The sequence below is a fragment of the Coregonus lavaretus genome, assembly GCF_964263955.1.
Source record: "Coregonus lavaretus genome assembly, chromosome: 15".
Lineage (NCBI taxonomy): Eukaryota > Metazoa > Chordata > Actinopteri > Salmoniformes > Salmonidae > Coregonus > Coregonus lavaretus.
The window spans coordinates 9,245,287-9,269,508 of NC_140002.1; the positions used below are offsets into that span (position 1 = coordinate 9,245,287).

The 24,222-nt window shown below is 41.5% G+C and overlaps 1 protein-coding gene across 1 annotated transcript in view; it reads right to left on the reverse strand.

Annotated features, from left to right (window-relative positions):
- Nucleotides 1-802: 802 nt before the first annotated feature.
- kirrel3a (kirre like nephrin family adhesion molecule 3a) overlaps nt 803-24,222 on the reverse strand; it is a gene marked incomplete at both ends in the record, with an annotated part of 240,616 nt that continues 217,196 nt past the window's right edge. The window contains 5 exons of the mRNA XM_084178063.1: nt 803-1,288; nt 13,290-13,379; nt 13,774-13,883; nt 14,733-14,816; nt 22,449-22,556. Of these exons, the coding sequence (XP_084034189.1) occupies nt 803-1,288; nt 13,290-13,379; nt 13,774-13,883; nt 14,733-14,816; nt 22,449-22,556 (878 nt within the window). The remainder of the gene's footprint in view (nt 1,289-13,289; nt 13,380-13,773; nt 13,884-14,732; nt 14,817-22,448; nt 22,557-24,222) is intronic.

Sequence of the window (24,222 nt, forward strand, 5' to 3'; positions counted from 1 at the left end):
TGGGATCTGTGACTCAGTAATAAACTTTCACAAGGCATACATCAAAAAGCCAAAACATCTCCGTTAGTTCAAAGTAAAGGAGCAAAATATAGAATATACTTAGATAACCTTTAGTATTAAAGTAGTCCAGGTGTAGAGATATTAGACCTGCAGGTCAGTCCTTCGGTCAGTTGGCAAGGTGTTCCTTTTTATTTCATAGCCTGCCGCTCCCTCCATCTTTCCTCAGAGGTTTTATTATCCAGCTAAGGTTTTTTTTCTCCCGCAGATACAAGAAATGCCTCTGGCAGTTTTTAACAATACCCATTTGTGCTTCAAACTCCAACCGGGCAGCTGAACATAGTCCCAACAGTTTGTATTTTTAGATGATAAACAGCAACTTTTTTACAATTCTGGAATTATTCCACACAGATGTGTGAATAATGCCTACATCTGCATGTTTGGAGGCAGTCCACTAGTCAAAACAGAATAGGGGTCAACAGCAGAACATTGTTCATTGAGAAAGTGGACTTTTCATTGTTATCTTTTTTCCACCAATTGTGGCTCTCAAGGTTATGATGTTATTTTGATGTTGTTTGTTTGATGACCTTGTTTCAAGGGGAATACAGTGTATACCATGTAATCCAAAGAACATGTACTGTGTGTCTGTAAAAAGTGTGGTACGTACAGTGTCCGTATTAGGACAGGACCAGGGTACAAACCAAAAAATATAGCACTGTACACCAGTCAGGCAGTGTTCCTCAGAGTGTCCAAAGGTGCTATCCTCGACCCATCCTGTCAGATCCATCCATACCTCCTTCTGCCATTACACATGGGTCTGCATGCGTTTCTGCAGTGGCCGCGTCAGGTCCGAGTTCTGCGAGGACGACTGCGAGTAGTGGGAGGAGGAGGAGGCGGCCGAGGCCTTGCTGTCCTTGTCGAACTGCACGTAGCCGTCCTGCTTGCTGTAGCTGCTCACGCTGCTGTCACACTGCGTGTCGATGAAGGAGCTGGAGTCGCTGAGCGAGCCCCGCTGGAACTCACGCTCGCACAGCTCGATGGAGCTACTGCCCATGCCCAGCACGAAGCGCTGGCTGTAGTCGTACAGGCGGTTGGGCCCGGCACCTAGCGTGCTGTAGATGTTGGTGAAGGACATGCCCGTGGGCACACGTTGCTTGCCCATGGTGGCTGAAGAAGAAGCCGAAGGGTTCCGGACCTCCGCGCCGCCGGTCTGGTTGGCTGCCATTGACATAGTCGGGGTGCCATGGTGGTCCTTGAAGGTATTGACACTGTAATAGCCGTTTGTTGGATCCTTGTGGAGGAGACGGGTCAAAGACACAAACAGAGGTGTTAATGTTAGGACAGGAGACATAAAATGGAAGGCATGTCAGTGCAGTGCAGTTACTATTTTGGTAGTTGTTATTGTGATCAAATCGATAACTCACTGAAAGATTGATGATTACAGTTTGAAAGAGCCACATCTCTTTCCTTATCTGAGTCATACAGGGGAAATGTCAAACAGCACCATCTAATTTCTTCCTTTTCTCTTTTGATGATCCAGTCATCTGCTCTCATTTGAACAGGAGAGAGTTATGTTTCTATTATAAATAGCCTACATGTACTTAATGATGAAATATAAATACTTTGAGGCACCATCTACAGTGCCTTCAGAAAGTATTCACACCCCTTGACTTTTTACACATTTTGTTATGTTACAAATTGTGTTTAAAATGTTTTTGTCATTTTTTTAATGATCTACACAAAATACTGTCAAAGTGGAAGATATTTTTATTTATTTATTTGATGATTTATGGAAAATTAAACAAATGTATCTTGATTAGATAAGTATTCAAACCCCTGAGTCAATACATGTTAGAATCCCTTTTGGCGGCGATTACAGCTGTGAGTCTTTTTGGGTAAGTCTCTAAGAGCTTTGCACACCTGGATTGTACAATACTTTCCCATTTAATACTTTTTTAAGGCACTGTACATTATTGGTGCCCCGTGTGCAGATGATTCCTGAACTGTTTCTTCAATGGAAAGCTAAATAAACAGGGAGTAGGGTCAAGTTGCCCTTAGACACTGATCTTGGGTCAGTTTTATGTTTCCCAGACTAATGGTAATGGTTCAAATTGGGGGAGGGGAAAGTGATCCTAGATCTGTACCTAGGGGAAACGTCACCCGGACTGCATAAACAGAGTATAAACTTGATTTCTATGCCAGGCATAATCAACAGATATGTATGCCCTAATCCTAGGTGGTCTCAAGCTATACACAAACCTATGGTTTCTCATGTATTCAAATACTTGCGTTATTGTGACCAAGGTCACATCTAAATCAACTGCTATTTATTAGAATGATGGGAAATCGAAGAAACAGGCTGATGTGTGTGAACATGTGAAAAATAGATGACAACACAAAGAAATCCTCTTATCAGCTAATTAAATGGCCTTAATGATTTCACATGTGGGAGCAGCATATGTCGAATAATTGCAAAGCCAGTTCATTTTCAGTCACAACCTACGTGTGTAAAGCGTTTTTTCACTCCCCTCTCTTTTTCCCTCTATGTTACTCCATTTCCTTTCTTGAAATGAACTGATTGTTAGATTCCAGGAGGAGGGAGAAAGACTTTGCCCGCCGACATTCAAAGGGATAAAATACTTAATTTGCTGTCAGAGCAAGCAGATATCTTTGTCCGCACTTCTGGCTGGGGGTATCGCAAAGAACTCTATTAGGGATGGCAAGATAGAAAGGGTAGGTCCTTCAAGCGGCGGAATCTCAAGGGTGGGAATTGAATTCGCAGAGGATGACATCAGGAAGAGGAAGCTCTATTAGAATATACTGTATATTAGCGGTTTACACATCTGACCTGAGAGATGGAGAAGATAACACATCTGACCTGAGAGATGGAGAAGGGGTCGCCTCACAGATAAGAGTCAGAGTCAAATATCAAAGGTGTCATGGAGTGGGCTGAAATTAAGCCTTTGAAAGTGAAAGTGTAAGTCTGGCTTCCTAGAAGTTCCAATATCCCAAATTATATTTGCATATAAGTGCTTAAAGGGATAGTTAATCTAAAATAAGGGATTGAGCGTGGCGCAGACAGACATGGAAGCTCTGGTTCTAGCTCCTAAGCAACTTTGCAGTATTTGTTTTATATATATTTTTTATTTCGTACAATATTAGCCCAGAACGTTTTTTGTGAACTTTTGGATATCAGATCGACGGTAACTAAGGTCTATTCAACGTTGGTCTGACCAATCAGAATCCATGCTTCAAGATTGTTTTGATCACACGGACTGGGATATGTTCCGGGTTGCCGCTGAGAATGACATTGACGTATACACGGACACGGTGACTGAGTTCATCAGGAAGTGTATAGGGGATGTTGTTCCCACTGTGACTATTAAAACCCACCCAAATCAAAAACCGTGGAAAGATAGCAGCATTCGTGCAAAACTAAAAGCGTGAACCACTGCATTTAACCACGGCAAGGTGACTGGGAATTGGTCGAATACAAACAGTGCAGTTATGCCCTCTGTAAGGCAATCAAACAGGCAAAATGTTAGTACAGAGAATTGCAATTCAACGGCTCAGACACGAGACGTATGTGGCAGGGACTCCAGACAATCACGGATTACAAAGGTACAACCAGCCACGTTGCGGACACTTACGTTTTGCCCCCGGACAAGTTAAACACCTTCTTCGCCCGCTTTGAGGATAATACAGTGCCACCGAAGCAGGCCGCTCCCGAGAACTGTGGTCTCTCGTTCTCCGTTGCCAACGTGAGTAAGACATTTAAGCGTGTTAACACTCGCAAGGCTGCCGGCCCAGATGGCATCCCTAGCTGCGTCCTCAGAGCATGCGCAGACCAGCTGGCTGGAGTGTTTACGGACATATTCAATCTCTCCCTATCCTAGTCTGCTGTACCCACTTGCTTCAAGATGTCCACCATTGGTCCTGTACCCAGGAAAGCAAAGGTAACTGAACTAAATGACTATCACCCTGTAGCACTCACTTTTTTCATCATGAAGTGCTTTGAGAGGCTAGTTAAGGACAATATCACCTCCACCTTACCTGATACCCTAGACCCACTTAAATTTGCATACCGCCCCAATAGATCCACAGATGATGTAATCGTCATCGCACTGCACACTGCCCTATCCCATCTGGAATGCAGGAATACCTATGTAAGAATGCTGGTCATTGACTACACCTCAGCCTTCAACACCATAGTCCCCTCCAAGCTCATCATTAAGCTCGGTGCCCTGGGACTGAACTCCGCCCAATGCAACTGGGTCCTGGACTTCCTGACGGGCCACCCCCAGGTGGTGAAGGTAGGAAACAACACCTCCACTACGCTGATCCTCAACACAGGGTCACACAAGGGTGCGTGCTCAGCCCCCTCCTGTACTCCCTGTTCACCCATGACTGCGTGGCCACACATGCCTCCAACTCAATCATCACGTTTGCAGACGACACAACAGAAGTAGGCCTGATTAACAGCAATGACGAGACAGCCTACAGGGAGGAGGTGAGGGCGCTGGCGGAGTGGTGCCAGGAAAACAACCTCTCCCTCAACATCAACAAAATGAAGGAAATGATCGTGGACTTCAGGAAACAGCAGAGGGAACATGCCTCCATCCACATCGACAGGGCCGCAGTGGAGAAGGTAAAAAACTTCAAGTTCCTCGGCGTACACATCACTGATAATCTGAAATGGTCCACCCACACAGACAGTGTGGTGAAGAAGGCACAACAGCGCCTCTTCAACCTCAGGAGGCTGAAGAAATTTGGCTTGGTCCCTAAGACCCTCACAAACTTTTACATATGCACCATTGAGAGCATCCTGTCGGGCTGTATCACCACCGGTAGGGCAACTGCCTACCCCGCAACCGCAGGGCTCTCCAGAGGGTGGTGCGGTCTGCCCAATGCATCACCGGGGGCACACTGCCTGCCCTCCAGGACACCTACACCACCCGATGTCACAGGAAGGCCAAAAAGATCATCAAGGAGATCAACCACCCGAGCTACGGCCTGTTAACCCCGCTATCATCCAGAAGGCGAGGTCAATACAGGTGCATCAAAGCTGGGACAGAGACACTGAAAAACAGCTTCTATCTCAAGGCCATCAGACTGTTAAATAGACATCACTAGCCGGCCTCCACCCAGTACACTGCCCTGAACTTAGTCACTGTCACTAGCCGGCTACCACCCGGTTACTCAACCCTGCACCTTAGAGGCTGCTGCCCTATGTATATAGACATGGCATCGATGGTCACTTTAAAAATGGAACACTGGTCACTTTAATAATGTTTAAATACTGTTTTACTTGTTTCATATGTATATACTGTATTCTAGTCAATGCCATCCTATTAAACTATTGCTGTATATATACTATTCTATCCTACGTGTTCTACAGATATACTAAATACTCTATCCACATAGTGTCCATAATGTCTACAATGTCTATACATCCCATCACATATACAGTACGAGTCAAAAGTTTGGTCACACCTACTCATTCAAAGGCTTTTCTTTCTTTCTTTTTAATTTTTTTCTACATTGTAGAATAATAGTGAAGACATCAAAACTATGAAATAACACATATGGAATCATGTAGTAACCAAAAAAGTGTTAAACAAATCAAAATATATTTTAGATTCTTCAAAGTAGCCACCCTTTGCCTTGATGACAGCTTTGCACAGGCTTCGCACTCTCTCAACCAGCTTCATGAGATAGTGACCTGGAATGCTTTTCCAACAGTCTTGAAGGAGTTCCCACATATGTTGAGCACTTATTGGCTCCTTTTCCTTCACTCTGCGGTCCAACTCATCCCGAACCATCTCAATTGGGTTGAGGTCGGGTGATTGTGGAGGCCAGGTCATCTGATGCAGCACTCCATCACTCCTTCTTGGTCAAATAGCCCTTACACAGCCTGATGCAGCACTCCATCACTCTCTTCCCAACTATTTTGCAATCTATATGGGACGGCTGTCAATCCTTTGATCCTTAAATGAAACTGATATACTTTTATATTTATCACAGTTTTCCTTAACCAATTATGTTCTTTAATGCAAGGCCGACAGACAAGTTCCTTACTTTCTCCCCCTTCCACTATCCTCTTCCATTTATGTGGTAAGGCTGCAATTATTTGGTTGTAATTTTGGGTAGAGCAGACATTTCCATATGTTTTTGTTAGCTGCATGTGCGACATAACTCCACCAGTCCTACCGATGATATCATTTACGAAGATTATACCTTTTTTAAACATTTTGTCAAAAAATAAAGGTTTTTTGTCAATTAGTATATTTGAATTTAACCACAATATTTGTTGCATTATTTGTTCTGTCATTTCTGGAGGATTAAATTGAAATTGCAACCAACTTTCTATGGCTTGTTTTAGAAATAGTGATATTTCTGAGATTATTTCCTTTTCAAATAACTGAAAATGAGTGGTTGTAATCTGAATAAAGGGAAAAAGGCCATTCTTGAACATTGGGTGAGACAATCTTACTAATTTGCTTGAGAACCAGTTTGGATTTAAGTATAACTTTTGTATGACTGAAGCTTTTAGTGATAGGTCTAATGCTTTAATATTTAATAATTTCTGTCCTCCGAATTCATATTCATTATATAAATAGGCCCGTTTAATTTTGTCTGGCTTGCCGTTCCAAATAAAATTGAATATTTTTTTCTCATATAAATAAAAAAACTGTTCGCTAGGCGTAAGCAAGATCATAAGCAAATAGGTAAACTGGGATAATACTAAAGAGTTAATCAGGGTGATTTTTCCACAAATTGACAGGTATTTACCTTTCCATGGTAGCAAGATCTTATCTATTTTTGCTAACTTTCTATTAAAATCTATTGAAGTGAGATCATTTATTTCCTTTGGGATATGTATTCCGAGTATATCCACATCACTATCAGACCATTTTATTGGTAAACTACATGGTAATGTAAAAATTGTATTTTTTAGTGATCCAATACTTAATATAGTACATTTGTCATAATTTGGTTGTAATCCAGAGAGGTTAGAAAATGTATCTAGATCCTCTATGAGGCTGTGGAGGGATTCTAGATGTGGATTTAAAAGAAAACATGAATCATCAGCGTACAATGACACATTTGTTTTTAAGCCCTGGCTTTCTAATCCTCTAATATTATTATTGGATCTGATTTTAATAGCTAACATCTCGATGGCCACAATAAATAGATATGCCGATAGTGGACAATCTTGTTTCACTCCTCTTGACAGTTTAAAACTTTCTGAGAAATAGCCATTATTTACTATTTTACACCTAGGGTTACTATACATGATTTTGACCGATTTTATAAGAGATTCTCCAAAATTGAGATGCTCCAGGCATTTATATATAAACCCCAGTCATACTTTATGAAATGCCTTTTCGAAGTCTGCTATGAATAGCAGGCCTGGTTTCCCAGATTTTCCATAGTGTTCTATTGTTTCCAATACTTGCCTTATATTATCTCCAATGTATCTTCCATGTAAAAAACCTGTCTGATTAGAATGAATAATATCAGACAATACCTTTTTAATTCTATGCGCTATACATTTTGCTAGAATTTTTGCTTCACAACACTGAAGTGTAAGGGGCCTCCAATTTTTTAAAAGGACTGGATCTTTATATTTTCCACTTGTATCCTGTTTCAGTAATAATGAGATCAGACCTTCTTCTTGATTGTCAGATAATCTACCATTTACATAGGAGTGGTTAAAACATGCTAATAACGGTCCTCTTAGTATATCAAAAAAGGTTTGGTATACCTCGACTGGTATGCCATCCAACCCTGGAGTTTTCCCGGACTTAAAGTCTTTAATTGCATCCAGAAGTTCCTCCTCTGTAATTTCACCTTCACATGAGTCTTTCTGTATGGCTGTTAATTTTACATTATCAATAGAAAAAAAATATCTACAATTAGCTTCAGTTAGAGGAGATGGAGGCGACTGAAAAGAAAACATATGCTTAAAGTACTTTGTTTCCTCCTTCAAAATATCATTTGGTGAATCATGGGGGACTCCGTCAATTGTAACCAGTTTCATTAAATTCTTTTTGGTAGCATTCCTATGTTGAAGATTAAAAAATAATTTTGTGCATTTTTCCCCATATTCCATCCAGTTTGCTTTATTTTTATAATATATTACACTTGATCTTTCTTGAATAAGTTTCTCCATTTCTTTTTGTTTTTCCTCTAATTTATTCTGAGCCTCTATGTTACAGTTTTTATTGCCATCTACAGTGGGGAAAAAAAGTATTTAGTCAGCCACCAATTGTGCAAGTTCTCCCACTTAAAAAGATGAGAGAGGCCTGTAATTTTCATCATAGGTACACGTCAACTATGACAGACAAATTGAGAGAAAAAAAATCCAGAAAATAACATTGTAGGATTTTTAATGAATTTATTTGCAAATTATGGTGGAAAATAAGTATTTGGTCACCTACAAACAAGCAAGATTTCTGGCTCTCACAGACCTGTAACTTCTTCTTTAAGAGGCTCCTCTGTCCTCCACTCGTTACCTGTATTAATGGCACCTGTTTGAACTTGTTATCAGTATAAAAGACACCTGTCCACAACCTCAAACAGTCACACTCCAAACTCCACTATGGCCAAGACCAAAGAGCTGTCAAAGGACACCAGAAACAAAATTGTAGACCTGCACCAGGCTGGGAAGACTGAATCTGCAAAAGGTAAGCAGCTTGGTTTGAAGAAATCAACTGTGGGAGCAATTATTAGGAAATGGAAGACCTACAAGACCACTGATAATCTCCCTCAATCTGGGGGCTCCACGCAAGATCTCACCCCGTGGGGTCAAAATGATCACAAGAACGGTGAGCAAAAATCCCAGAATCATATGGGGGGACCTAGTGAATGACCTGCAGAGAGCTGGGACCAAAGTAACAAAGCCTACCATCAGTAACACACTACGCCGCCAGGGACTCAAATCCTGCAGTGCCAGACGTGTCCCCCTGCTTAAGCCAGTACATGTCCAGGCCCGTCTGAAGTTTGCTAGAGTGCATTTGGATGATCCAGAAGAGGATTGGGAGAATGTCATATGGTCAGATGAAACCAAAATAGAACTTTTTGGTAAAAACTCAACTTGTCGTGTTTGGAGGACAAAGAATGCTGAGTTGCATCCAAAGAACACCATACCTACTGTGAAGCATGGGGGTGGAAACATCATGCTTTGGGGCTGTTTTTCTGCAAAGGGACCAGGACAACTGATCCGTGTAAAGGAAAGAATGAATGGGGCCATGTATCGTGAGATTTTGAGTGAAAACCTCCTTCCATCAGCAAGGGCATTGAAGATGAAATGTGGCTGGGTCTTTCAGCATGACAATGATCCCAAACACACCGCCCGGGCAACGAAGGAGTGGCTTCGTAAGAAGCATTTCAAGGTCCTGGAGTGGCCTAGCCAGTCTCCAGATCTCAACCCCATAGAAAATCTTTGGAGGGAGTTGAAAGTCTGTGTTGCCCAGCGACAGCCCCAAAACATCACTGCTCTAGAAGAGATCTGCATGGAGGAATGGGCCAAAATACCAGCAACAGTGTATGAAAACCTTGTGAGGACTTACAGAAAACGTTTGACCTGTGTCATTGCCAACAAAGGGTATATAACAAAGTATTGAGAAACTTTTGTTATTGACCAAATACTTATTTTCCACCATAATTTGCAAATAAATTCATTAAAAATCCTACAATGTGATTTTCTGGAAAAACATTTCTTATTTTGTCTGTCATAGTTGACGTGTACCTATGATGAAAATTTCAGGCCTCTCTCATCTTTTTAAGTGGGAGAACTTGCACAATTGGTGGCTGACTAAATACTTTTTTTCCCCACTGTATCTGTTCTGTTAGACTTTCTATTTCCTTTGTTAGTATAAACTCTTTTGACCTAAATTGCTTTTGTTTTCGAGATGAGTACTTTAAAGGCACATTTAAAGGTGTCCCATACAATAAGGGGATTTGCTGTACCTATGTTATGTTGGGAAAAAGTCAGTTATAAATTCCTTTGTCCTAATTAAAAATAAATTATCATCCAATAGGCTTTGATTAAATTTCCAATATCCTCGCCCACGTGGAAATTCAGTAAGAGTAATGTATATGCTAATTATATGATGGTCCGACCGCATTCTGTCCCCTATCAACACTTTTTTAAACTTTTGGTGCCAACGAGAATGAGATAAGAAATAAATAATCCATCTACCTTGCGTATCTATTTGGACAATTTTCACATTCGGATCGAAATTACTATTAATTAATATCATCACCCCTTTTGAATTTCTTTGCCCATGGGAGAAGTATATCCCCCCCCCCCCCCCCCATTCCTTTTTCCACGCAACTTCATCTGTCTGTTCAACCCAATTGAGATGGTTTGGGATGAGTCGGACTGCAGAGTGAAGGAAAAGCAGCAAACAAGTGCTCAGCATATGTTGGAACTCCTTCAAGACTGTTGGAAAAGCATTCCAGGTGAAGCTGGTTGAGAGAATGCCAAGAGTGTGCAAAGCTTTCATCAAGGCAAAGGGTGGCTACTTTGAAGAATCTCAAATATAAAACATATTTTGATTTGTTTAACACTTTTTTGGTTACTACATGATTCCATATGTGTTATTTCATCGTTTTGATGTCTTCAGTTATTCTACAATGTAGAAAATAGTAAAAATTAAGAAAAACCCTTGAATGAGTAGGTGTGTCCAAACTTTTGACTGGTACTGTATATTTAATGTAAATCTTCCCTCCAGGTGTCCAGAACTTGTGCATACCAATCAAATTAGATGGGTGCATCCCAATAATATGTAATTTCTCCTGAAGTGTGCACTTATTCACTACTTCCCACAAATCTGAAAGCATTGGATTGCTGGAGACATGGGCTAGTGAAAGTTTCCACCATGGTTTCTTTCAAATCAGTGAAAGAAAGTGAAGAAGTGCACACTTTGGGAGGAAGGAGAGATAATTGGGGGGACATAGCAAATAATTCCTCATGTTTGGATTGAAGAGAATGCCTCCACTTTAGACATGAACTCTTCCATAAATTCCATCAGGGAGTTTTAACTTCAATATAGCTGTACAACAGAAACTCTAACGTGGTTGCGGATGCATAATGGAATTTAGAGTGAGTTAAGAACCACTCTACCTGCTTTTGAAGAAAAAAAAACAACCTTGTCATTCCCTTTGAAATTCAATCACACGTCCATTCTTTAATCTGCATATTTCTACTTTCAGTCATATATAATGAAAATGAAGTGTTTTAGGCGGGAGAGTGGTCTATCTATAATAGGGAAAACAAAATATACACGACGACGGATTCGCAGGTACTCCCTTCTACTCTACCTTGACTGGTTCATGGGTATCTTAATAGTCAGCCTTGTTTCATGCAACTCCTACTGGTTATTTTCACAACACTCCAGTACTGTAGATCTAAAATAGATTCTTCTTACAATAGATGTGGATTGCGAAAATCCCTATTTATTGTTACTGAAATAAGATTCCTTACATATGAGCAGAAAAACAAAGAGCCATTATGTGTGGAAAAAAAGAAGAAGAAACAGAATAGTAGTCCTAACTGAATAGAATACATGTTCCTCCTAGAACTATAATACAGTGTACAGTTGAAGTCGGAAGTTTACATACACTTAGGTTGGAGTCATTAAAACTCATTTTTCAACCACTCCACACATTTCTTGTTAACAAACTATAGTTTTGGCAAGTCGGTTAGGACATCTACTTTGTGCATGACACAAGTAATTTTTCCAACAATTGTTTACAGACAGATTATTTCACTTATAATTCACTGTATCACAATTCCAGTGGGTCAGAAGTTGACTGTGCCTTTAAACAGCTTGGGAAATTCCAGAAAATGATGTCATGGCTTTAGAAGCTTCTGGTAGGCTAATTGACATCATTTGAGTCAATTGGAGGTGTACCTGTGGATGTATTTCAAGGCCTACCTTCAAACTCAGTGCCTCTTTGCTTGACATCATGGGAAAATCAAAAGAAATCAGCCAAGACCTCAGAAAAAAAATTGTAGACCTCCACAAGTCTGGTTCATCCTTGGGAGCAATTTCCAAACGCCTGAAGGTACCACATTCATCTGTACAAACAATAGTACGCAAGTATAAACACCATGGGACCACGCAGCTGTCTTACCGCTCAGGAAGGAGACGCATTCTGTCTCCTAGAGATGAACGTACATTGGTGCGAAAAGTGCAAATCAATCCCAGAACAACAGCAAAGGACCTTGTGAAGATGCTGGAGGAAACAGGTACAAAAGTATCTATATCCACAGTAAAACGAGTCCTATATCGACATAACCTGAAAGGCCGCTCAGCAAGGAAGAAGCCACTGCTCCAAAACCGCCATAAAATAGTCAGACTACGGTTTGCGACTGGACATGGGGACAAAGATCATACTTTTTGGAGAAATGTCCTCTGGTCTGATGAAACAAAAATAGAACTGTTTGGCCATAATGACCATTGTTATGTTTGGAGGAAAAGGGTGGTCGCTTGCAAGCCGAATAACACCATCCCAACCGTGAAGCACAGAGTTGGCAGCATCATGCTGTGGGGGTGCTTTGCTGCAGGAGGGACTGGTGCACTTCACAAAATAGATTGCATCATGAGGAAAGAAAATTATGTGGATATATGGAAGCAACATCTCAAGACATCAGTCAGGAAGTTAAAGCTTGTTCGCAAATGGGTCTTCCAAATGGACAATGACCCCAAGCATACTTCCAAAGATGTGGCAAAATGGCTTAAGGACAACAAAGTCAAGGTGTTGGAGTGGCCATCACAAAGCCCTGACCTCAATCCTATAGAAAATTTGTGGGCAGAACTGAAAAAGCATGTGCGAGCAAGGAGGCCTACAAAGCTGACTCAGTTACACCAGCTCTGTCAGGAGGAATGGGCCAAAATTCACCCAACTTATTGTGGGAAGCTTGTGGAAGGCTTCCCGAAACGTTTGACCCAAGTGAAACAATTTAAAGGAAATGCTACCAAATACTAATTGAGTGTATGTAAACTTCTGACCCACTGGGAATGTGATGAAAGAAATAAAAGCTAAAATAAATAATTCTCTCTACTATTATTCTGATATTTCACATTCTTAAAATAAAGTGGTGATCCTAACTGACCTAAGACAAATAATTTTTACTAGGATTAAATGTCAGGAATTGTGAAAAACTGAGTTTAAATGTATTTGGCTAAGGTGTATGTAAACATCCGACTTCAACTGTACATTTTAGGACATTCCTAATGCTGTATCACTGCCCCCTGTATGCCTGGCTCTGTGTCCACCTTAATGTGCTGGAAATCCTTCTCTTCCTCTTGTAGGACCTCCAGCTGCTTCAGCACAGACTCCTGCGCCTGGAACTCCCCGCGCTCAATCTGAGACACCAAGGGGGCAGACATGTCACTCAAAGGCTGTTTGATATTCACCTACTATCAGGGGTGTAGTGGAGGGTAAATGCATGCAAACACTGTTTTTATTTGGTTAATAGCATTTACGCGCCTATTTACACTAAATAAGCATGGTTGTCTGTTTTCAGGGTTAACCCACTTTTCTTTTTTAACGCTACATCCCTGAGTAAAATGTCATGTCTAAATTAGATCTGTGGGTTACTGTGTTTGCAGTACGTCTGTTAGATAGATAGATGTACTGTATAATGGAAAATGTTCTTCAATGAACTGTCGATTAGAACATTTTCAATTGATTCAGATGTACTATCGATGGACTCGAAAATGACATGCAGAGAGGAGAGATGAGTAGCGTTCAACTCACCATCATCTGCTTGATGGCTGTGTGCTCCTCTGTTTCCCGCACTGTGTTGTGATCTTTGTGAACAATCTCCACCCGGATGTCGTTTTTTGCCAAAACCACTCCTTTGAGATCTGTAGAGAGACAGGGAAACTGATTGGCGCCACTGACAGAAGTCCTCTGGCACCACATCATACCACATCCGAGCGGCGTTAAAAGTTATGGCCCCTTAGATCTCTTGATGGGAGCTTGGAGAGTCCCTTAGCTCCACAGCCAGCATCAGCATCATAACATGTTCTTTGGTGGACTGGAACTATTCTACACTCCCACAGCAGTCACAGCTCATTACAAAACTGGGTCCTGATTTATTTGAAGGGCATCTTATGAAGGCTTCATAAAGCATTCATATAGGCTTCATAAGCATTACATAAATGGGTCACAAATAATCTATAACCATATTTCATGCTCTATAAAATATTAATAAATATGAACAAATACATTGATGGGTATGTCACCCAGTTATGCCACATTATGAATCTTTATAGAGCATGATCTACAGTTAAAAATGAGCAACTCTTCAGTGCTAGGGCTATGTGTGCCACAGAATACACTTAACTCCTAACCATAGATGCTCATGTGTGTAAATATTAACTGCCTGCAGTTGACACGGGGTATGCCAGAAGCATTTATGAATGATTAGATTATAAAGGTGTCATGTGCTGCTTATTTATGTGTCATGGACATTATATAGGGCACTGTATACTTGAGTGTCACTGAAATTATTGATAACAATCATATATAATCATATCCTTATGTTGGCAGGCTCCTTATTCCTTAAACAGACAGCAGTGACTGCTGTCATTCATTGATATTATACACATGGATATTTCTGTAGCACTTATGCATGGCGCTAGTGAAATAAACTTTATCGACAGCCTCTGACATTGTAAGATCATATACAATCATATTCAAGGGTTACTTACTCTCTGTTTTAATTTTGCCTGCCAGGTCTCTCTGGCGAGAGGAGATGGAGACGGGTAAGGAGGACATGACGAGGTGAACTTCTTCTGTGGTAAACAACAACACCAACAACACCACCACCAACAACAACAACAACAACAACGACATGGTTAACAGCAGTCTACATCGACCGGATATATGGGCACTGTATCACTACACTCCACCAGTGGCGGTCAGTGCCGTTTAAGATGAGGGAGGACGATTTTTTTGTTTTTTATGAGCATTGCCTTATTTCTATTACAGCACATTGGATGACTGTCATTCACATTCCATTCACCCAGTTCAATGTAACAGCGATAGGTTTAGGCTACTATATGATACTCAAATGTTCCCTATACTCATCATGAGGTTGCTACAACATAAAATTTGAGGTGACAGTGACACATGGACAGACAGTGACACATTCAATACCGCCTTGCACACTCTTGCCTACATCTAGCTGATATAGTGTGTAATCATTAGTCCAACAGTTGCAAACGAGAGTTTCTATTGGACAAATTCAGGTATGTTCCAAGATGGCGTAGTAGTGCAGTTGTGTTTTTATCGTCTGTCTGTAAATAGCCTGTAAATACCCTATTTTTCGTACATATTTCCCTATCAGACTTTTCATCCTTCTACAAGATATACTTTCCTGCAACCCGCCTCACTCAATGTGGAACGGATTCTATTATTGACTTACCTTGACTTACCTTTATCTAGAATCTAGAATCTCCAGTTGAAACTAGCTAGCCAGCTAACTAGCTACTTGCTATTTGCTATTAGCCACAGCTAGCGGTGTTTCACCCAGGACATTGGATTTTTTTCTGCGGGATTAATTTTAATCACTGGACATTGATCACCGGATATTCGGCCAGTCTGCACAGCGCGTTATCGACCCAGAACATATCAGTTTTTCCGCCTGAATCACTGGATCTTTAACTCCGGATTTCATCGCTACCAGCTAGCTACCACCAGCCAGCTTCAACAAAACGGACGCTGTGGTCTGGCTAATCAAATCATCCTGAGCTAGGCCCATCGCCCATCTCCCGGCTATCTACCTCTCTGTCAACCGGACGGGACCACCTAGTGTTGACACGGAGCCCCGCCGATCCTACAGGACTGGTCTGCGGACGAAATCGTCTGATGTGGTTACGACGTTAACCACGACGATTCCATCCATCTGCTAGCCCTGGCCCGCTAACCGTGGCCTCTTACTAGTGCTTCACCACCGGACCTTATGATAACTCAGCTATACAGCTGATATCTGCTGGACTGTTCCTTTTTACGGTACTACATCCTGTTTATGTTTAGCCTCAGCCCAAACATGGTTAGTTTATTGTTGTTTCGGTTATTTCTAATTGTACTATATCACTGTAGACCCCCCAGCCTAGCTAAACCTGCATTAGATAGCTCCTTTGCACCTCCCCCTATACACGCGGAGACCGACTCAATTGATGACTCTAGCGATGCTATCTCTTTCATTGTTACCCAACGCTTAGGGTTACCTCCACTTTACTCATATCCTTCCATATCCTTGTCTGTACATAATGCCCTGAATCTTTTCTATAACACCCGGAAATCTGCCCCCTTTATTCTATGTACCCAACGCACTAGAAGACCAGTTCTTAAAGCCTTTAGCCGTATCCTTATTCTAGTCCTCCTCTGTTCCTCTGGTGATGTAGAGGCTAACCCAGGCCCTGCAGTCCTCAGTATCACTCCTACTCCCCAGGCGCTATCATTTGATGACTTCTGTAATCGCAAAAGTCTTGGTTTCTTGCACATAAATATCAGAAGTCTACTTCCTAAGTTTGAGTTATTCACTGCGTTAGCACACTCTGCCAACCCTGATGTTCTAGCAGTGTCTGAATCCTGGCTCAGGAAGGCCACCAAAAATTCTGAAATGTCCATCCCCAACTATAACATTTTCCGTCTAGATAGAACTGCCAAAGGTGGTGGAGTTGCAATCTACTGTAGAGATAGCCTGCAGAGCTCTATCATACTATCCAGGTCTGTGCCCAAACAGTTTGAGCTTCTACTTCTAAAAATCCACCTTTCCAGAAATAAGTCTCTCACTGTTGCCGCTTGCTACAGACCCCCCTCAGCCCCCAGCTGTGCCCTGGACACCATATGTGAATTGATTGCCCCCCATTTATCCTCAGAGTTTGTAATGCTTGGTGACCTAAATTGGGATATGCTTAATACCCCAGCCATCCTACAATCCAAGCTAGATGCCCTCAACCTCACGCAAATTATCAACGAACCTACCAGGTACAACCCTAAATCCGTAAACATGGGTACCCTCATAGATATCATCCTGACTAACATACCCTCTAAATACACCTCAGCTGTCTTCAACCAGGATCTCAGCGATCACTGCCTTATTGCCTGCGTCCGTAACGGGTCCGCGGTCAAACGACCACCCCTCATCACTGTCAAACGCTCCCTAAAACACTTTAGCGAGGAGGCCTTCCTAATTGACCTGGCCCAGGTATCCTGGATGGATATAGATCTCATTCCGTCAGTAGAGGATGCCTGGTTGTTCCTTAAAAGTAATTTCCTCTCAATCTTAAATAAACATGCCCCATTCAAAAAATACAGAACTAAGAACCGATATAGCCCCTGGTTCTCCTCAGACTTGACTGCCCTTGACCAGCACAAAAACATCCTGTGGCGTACAGCATTAGCATCAAATAGCCCCCGCGATATGCAACTTTTCAGGGAAGTTAGGAACCAATATACACAAGCAGTCAGGAAAGCAAAGGCTAACTTTTTCAAACAGAAATTTGCATCCTGTAGCACTAACTCCAAAAAGTTTTGGGACACTGTAAAGTCCATGGAGAATAAGAGCACTTCCTCCCAGCTGCCCACTGCACTGAGGCTAGGAAACACTATCACCACCGATAAATCTACAATAATCGAGAATTTCAACAAGCATTTTGCTACAGCTGGCCATGCTTTCCATCTGGCTACCACTAACCCGGCCACCAACTCTGCACCCTCTGCTGCAACTTGCCCATGCCCCCCCCGCTTCTCCTTCACACAAATTCAGACAGCTGATGTTTTGAAAGCGCTGCAAAATCTGGACCCCTACAAATCAGCTGGGCTAGACAATCTGGACCCTTTCTTTCTAAAACTAGCCGCCGAAATTGTCGCTACCCCTATTACTAGTCTGTTCAACCTCTCTTTCATAACGTCTGAGATCCCCAGAGATTGGAAAGCTGCCGCGGTCATCCCCCTCTTCAAAGGGGGTGACACTCTAGATCCAAATTGCTACAGACCTATATCCATCCTGCCCTGCCTTTCGAAAGTATTCGAAAGCCAAGTTAACAAACAGATAATTGACCATTTCGAATACCACCGTACCTTCTCCGCTATGCAATCCGGTTTCCGAGCTGGTCACGGGTGCACTTCAGCCACGCTCAAGGTCCTAAACGATATTATAACCGCAATTGATAATAGACAGTACTGTGCAGCCGTCTTCATCGACCTGGCCAAGGCTTTCGACTCTGTCAACCACCGCATTCTTATTGGCAGACTAAATAGCCTTGGTTTCTCAAATGACTGCCTCGCCTGGTTCACCAACTACTTCTCAGATAGAGTTCAGTGTGTCAAATCGGAGGGCCTGTTGTCTGGACCTATGGCAGTCTCTATGGGGGTGCCACAGGGTTCAATTCTTGGGCCGACACTTTTCTCCGTGTATATCAATGATGTCGCTCTTGCTGCTGGTGACTCTCAGATCCACCTCTACGCAGACGACACCATTTTGTATACATCTGGCCCTTCATTGGACACTGTGTTAACAAACCTCCAAACGAGCTTCAATGCCATACAACAATCCTTCAGTAGCCTCCAACTGCTCTTAAACACTAGTAAAACTAAATGCATGCTTTTCAATCGAACGCTGCTGGCACCCGCCCACCCGACTAGAATCACCACTCTCGACGGGTCTGACCTAGAGTATGTGGACAACTACAAATACCTAGGTGTCTGGTTAGACTGTAAACTCAACTTCCAGACTCACATAAAGAATCTCCAATCCAAAGTTAAATCTAGAATCGGCTTCCTATTTCGCAACAAAGCCTCCTTCACTCATGCTGCCAAACATGCCCTCGTAAAACTGACTATCCTACCGATCCTTGACTTCGGCGATGTCATTTACAAAATAGCCTCCAACACTCTACTCAGCAAATTGGATGTAGTCTATCACAGTGCCATCCGTTTTGTCTCCAAAGCCCCATACACTACCCACCACTGTGACCTGTACGCTCTTGTTGGCTGGTCCTCACTACATGTTCGTCGTCAAACCCACTGGCTCCAGGCCATCTATAAATCACTGCTAGGCAAATCCCCGCCTTATCTTAGCTCATTGGTCACCATAGCAGCACCCACCCGTAGTCTGCGCTCCAGCAGGTATATCTCACTGGTCATTCCCAAAGCCAACACCTCCTTTGGCCGCCATTCCTTCCAGTTCTCTGCTGCCAATGACTGGAACGAATTGCAAAAATCTCTGAAGCTGGAGACTCTTATCTCCCTCAATAACTTTAAGCATCAGTTGTCAGAGCACCTTACCGATCACTGCACCTGTACACAGCCCATCTGAAATTAGCCCACCCAACTACCTCATCCCTATATTGTTATTTATTTTGCTCATTTGCACCCCAGTATCTCTATTTGCACATAATCTCTTGCACATCTAGCATTCCAGTGTTAATACTATTGTAATTATTCTGCACTATAGCCTATTTATTGCCTTACCTCCATAACTTGCTACATTTGCACACACTGTATATATATTTTCTGTTGTATTTCTGACTTTATGTTTTTTACCCCATATGTAACTCTGTGTTGTTGTTTTATTGCACTACTATGCTTTATCTTGGCCAGGTCGCAGTTGTAAATGAGAACCTGTTCTCAACTGGCTTACCTGGTTAAATAAAGGTGAAATAAAAAATAAAAAAATATGTTTATCCCCGTTTTGTTCCGTTTAAGAAATGTTTTTCAACAGAATTGGCGGAATGAATACACCCATGATCATGCGTAAACACAGTTAACTTTCATAACAGACATGTTGTATTCCTTCTCGCATCTATGCGCTCTCCTCCTCTCACCTTTGCCCTTTGTCGCTTGTGGATTTCAAATACCTTTCCAAGCCAAACCATATCATAACTGTTACACACAGCCTACATCGTTGTCACCATATTAGATAAAGTAATGTAATAGTCAACATAGATAATAGAACTAACACGTTAGTAAACATGCTACAATCATGCAGTAAGCAGTTTAGCACTTACAATGGTGGGCCCCGGTGGCAATAAATTAGTGAAACCAAAAGCTTACCTTGACTTGGAAGAGTTCCAGTGTTGTGTTGGATAGTCATAGCCAGCTAGGTAACATAGCATCCCTCTGTTTGAGCAGGGTGTTTGAGTAGGCTAAACAAGCTAGCTGCATTTGCGGCAGGGAGCTTAGTGTTGTGCCAGTAACCGAAAGGTCGCTGGTTCTAATCCCCGAGCCGACTAGGTGAAAAATCTGTCGATGTGCCCTTGATCAATTGCTCCTGTAAGTCGCTCTGGATAAGAGCGTCTGCTAAATGACCTATTTATTATTTGCTAGCTAAGTAAGGGAAACTGAAAGTGAAAAGAAATGAAGAAATCTCTCTATTTCTCTCTTGATTCACCTTCATTTTGGAAGAAATTCATTTGTTTAAAACTGTTCACCTATTGTCTTTCTCTTTGAGTCAACTACTCACCACATTTGATGCACTGCAGTGATAGTTAGCTGTATCTTATGTTTTCAGTACTAGATTCATTCTCTGATCCTTTGATTGGGTGGACAACATGCCAGTTCATGCTGCAAGAGCTCTGATAGGTTGGAGGACGTCCTCTGGAAGTCATAATTACTATGGAAGTCTATAGAAGGGGGTGAGAACCATGAACCTCCTAGGTTTTGTATTGAAGTCAATGTACCCAGAGGATGAAGGAAGCTAGCTGTCCTCCGGCTACACCATTGTGCTACCCTACAGAGTGCTGTTGAGGCTACTAAAACCTTCATTGCAAAATAGTATGTTTTAATCAATTATTTGGTGACGTGATTATATTTAGTATAGTTCTTTCTAAAAAGGATAACTTTTTTAATGTTTTACAATTTATATGTTTCTGAAAATCACTGAGGAGGTTGGTCCTCCCCTTCCTCCTCTGAGGAGCCTCCACTGCACTCCACTGTGTAGGCTGTGTTTTATATCAGATAAGGATATTGCTTAAAAGGAGAAGTTTGCCTTTTTAAAACCACATCTCTATTTTTGATGTAAATGGCATGTAAATGGCATGTGGCCCCATGTAGCTCAGTTGGTAGAGCATGGTGTTTGCAATGCCACGGTTGTGGGTTCGATTCCCACGGGGGGCCAGTATGAAAATGTATGCACTCACTAACTGTAAGTTGCTCTGGTCCACACACTGTTTTTGTGATTTCACATGTTTTTTAGAAACTTACTCTAAACAGCAAATAACTTTCTCATCTCATTGTGTAGTATGGGGGCCATGAAAAAACATGAACAAAGGCTCCGAAAACACCCAAATACGTTTTTTTAGAAATGGCAAAGCTCTCAGTATAGTGATGCAGGTCTTTAGATGTTGTACACATGAATTGTGTTATTACGAACTTTATCCGCAATGTTATATTCCCTTTTGCATGACTCGAGCCATTTCCCCTATTCAGCTGTTCCATTCTCAGTGTAGCCTGCTGCTACATGCAAGTGCCAAAATAAAGAAAACACCAACATAAAGCATCTTAATAGGGTGTTGTGCCACCACGAGCCGCCAGAACAGCTTCAATGCACCTTGGCATAGATTCTACAAGTGTCTGGAACTTCCTGTGTGGAAGAACCCCATGCTTTCAATTCACTTTATATCCCTCATTTACTCAAGTGTTTCCTTTATTTTGGCAGTTATATGTAGAATGGACGGAGAGGTATCGCCCGAGCCGCTACAAAATGGAATATAATGTTGCGGATAAAGTTTGGAATGACACAATTTCATGTGTACAACATCTAAAGACCTGCATCTAAAGACTGAGAGCTTCCTTAAATGACGTATTTGGGTGTTTTAGGATCCATGTTTTTTCGGGGCCTGCATACTACTCATGAAGATGAGGAAGTGATTTTCTGTTTGGGGTAAGTTTCTCAAAAACGTGAAATCACAAAAAAGGTGTCTGGACCCTTCTATAACATGCCATTTACATCAAAAATAGAGATTTGGTTGTAAAAAAAATAATAAAAATCCTTTAAGGCACTAGCTTCCATCTAATGGGACATTTATACAATTGGGCGGCAGACAGTGTCAAACAAGAAGTATTATGTTAGAGTCTGGCTGCAGATAACTCTCAGCCTTTTCAGTCCTAAAATTGGCATTTTAGGCGATATACAGTATATATGATTTAAAGAGAGGAATATACAAGTACCATATTTTCAGGTTTAGATTTTTGTCCCGTCATCTCAAAGGATTTCACATAAGTTCTTACAGTGCTGAGTTGATATCCTAAAACCATTATGCTTAACATTCCAATGCGAAACCTTCTAAGCACTACAGAGCATTTTGATTTGCACAGATTGTACATGAAAAAACAACAACATTTGACTGTGAAACCAAGAGTGTCTATTGAACGCTTTGGCTGTCCCAGAAAGGATAGGTTTTAAAAAATGCACTTACTCCTCTGGAAGCGGGCACAGCAGAAGGCACCCAATGTGCCCATGAGGACAATGAGGGCGAGGAATGCCCCCACAGCCACTCCTATGATGACAGCCAATCGGAGGGACTCTGAGAAGACATGGAGGATAGACATTGGTACGGTGGCCATATTAGGAGTCCTGATGAGATTGAGGTTGTCCTAATATGGACATCGTACATAGGTGGTTCCATCATGCCATTGGATTACCAGTGTCACACAGCTGATGCAAGGAAAATAAATCAAGGGACATATTTCTCTTGAACCACAGTAGACCTACATCATGTGATATACACCAAGGCTAACACTTACTGTATGTTGAACTGTGAAAAGTCCTTGCTAATGCAAAAAGTGAACACGACTGGTGAATGGCAAATAGTGAAAACCTTTTACAGTACCATTTACAGCACTGACAATCTTGACACCCATTATCTACATTTATTTCAAATGACTGAGAGGTTAACAGCTGTATAAAAAATGGTGTTCTAAATGTTGTGAATAGGTTCGTAGGCTATAGGGGTTGATTCGTTAAACTGAGATGTCTCAAAGATGAGTGTATAACCCTGTGGCTAGTCGAGGTCTAGCTAATTAATTCAAAAGCATGGTTGACTTTAGTAAGATCTTCCACTGAAATTCATTGTTACAGAATTGTCATTTCAACGATCCCTTTGAAAACAGATAGTTTAACGCTTTGGAAGGGAGAGACCTAATTGATAAAAGGGGGAAATAAATGAAAAACATCATCTCATTTCAAATAAATATTTCAAAGAAATCATATGTTAAGCTGTAACCAATTGAGGCGTTGTAAATTAGATTACATATTGGAGTTCTGAATACATCTAAATGTCATTACAGGATTTCACAGATTGAAATTGTTGACATTTACCCAAGTAAAAGGCTTATCACGGAGCCATTGCCCTCATGCATGAAGTAATCACGGCAATATCCTTAATCTCTCCCAGGCATAGTTGCACTTCCACAAAACACAAACACTCTGCAACTCTCTTTCTATTACTTTCAATTACTCACTTTCTCTCAGACTCCAAATCTCTGTCTCATACACAGACTCTCTCACACCAACCCACCTACATGTACACACACAGACCTGTTGTATAAAAAACACAGCTGTCCACTGCATAAACATTCTGAGAGAACATACATCGGCCTTTATCTGCAATAGCGAATGTGCACAAAGATGGCCAAAAAAGTTATGACATAAAACATTTTTAACACTACCACAACAGCTGTTAAGATTTTTTTACCACATGTTACAATATAACCATAAAGCTGCACTATATACAGTACATGTCAAAAGTTTGGACACACCTACTCATTCAAGGGGTTATCTTTATTTATTTTTTACTATTTTCTACATTGTAGAAATATTGTGAAGACATCAAAACTATGAAATAACACATATGGAATCATGTAGTAACCAAAAAATAATAATACATTTTATATTTCAGATTCTTCAAAGTAGCTACCCTTTGCCTTGATGACAGCTTTGCACACTCTTAGCATTCTCTCAACCAGCTTCACCTGGAATGCTTTTCCAACAGTCTTGAAGGAGTTCCCACATTTGCTGAGCACTTGTTGGCTGCTTTTCATTCACTCTGCTGTCCAACTCATCCCAAACCATCTCAATTGGGTTGAGGTCGGGTGATTGTGGTGGCCAGGTCATCTGATGCAGCACTCCATCACTCTCCTTCAAGGTCAAATAGCCCTTACACAGCCTGGAGGTGTGTTGGGTCATTGTCC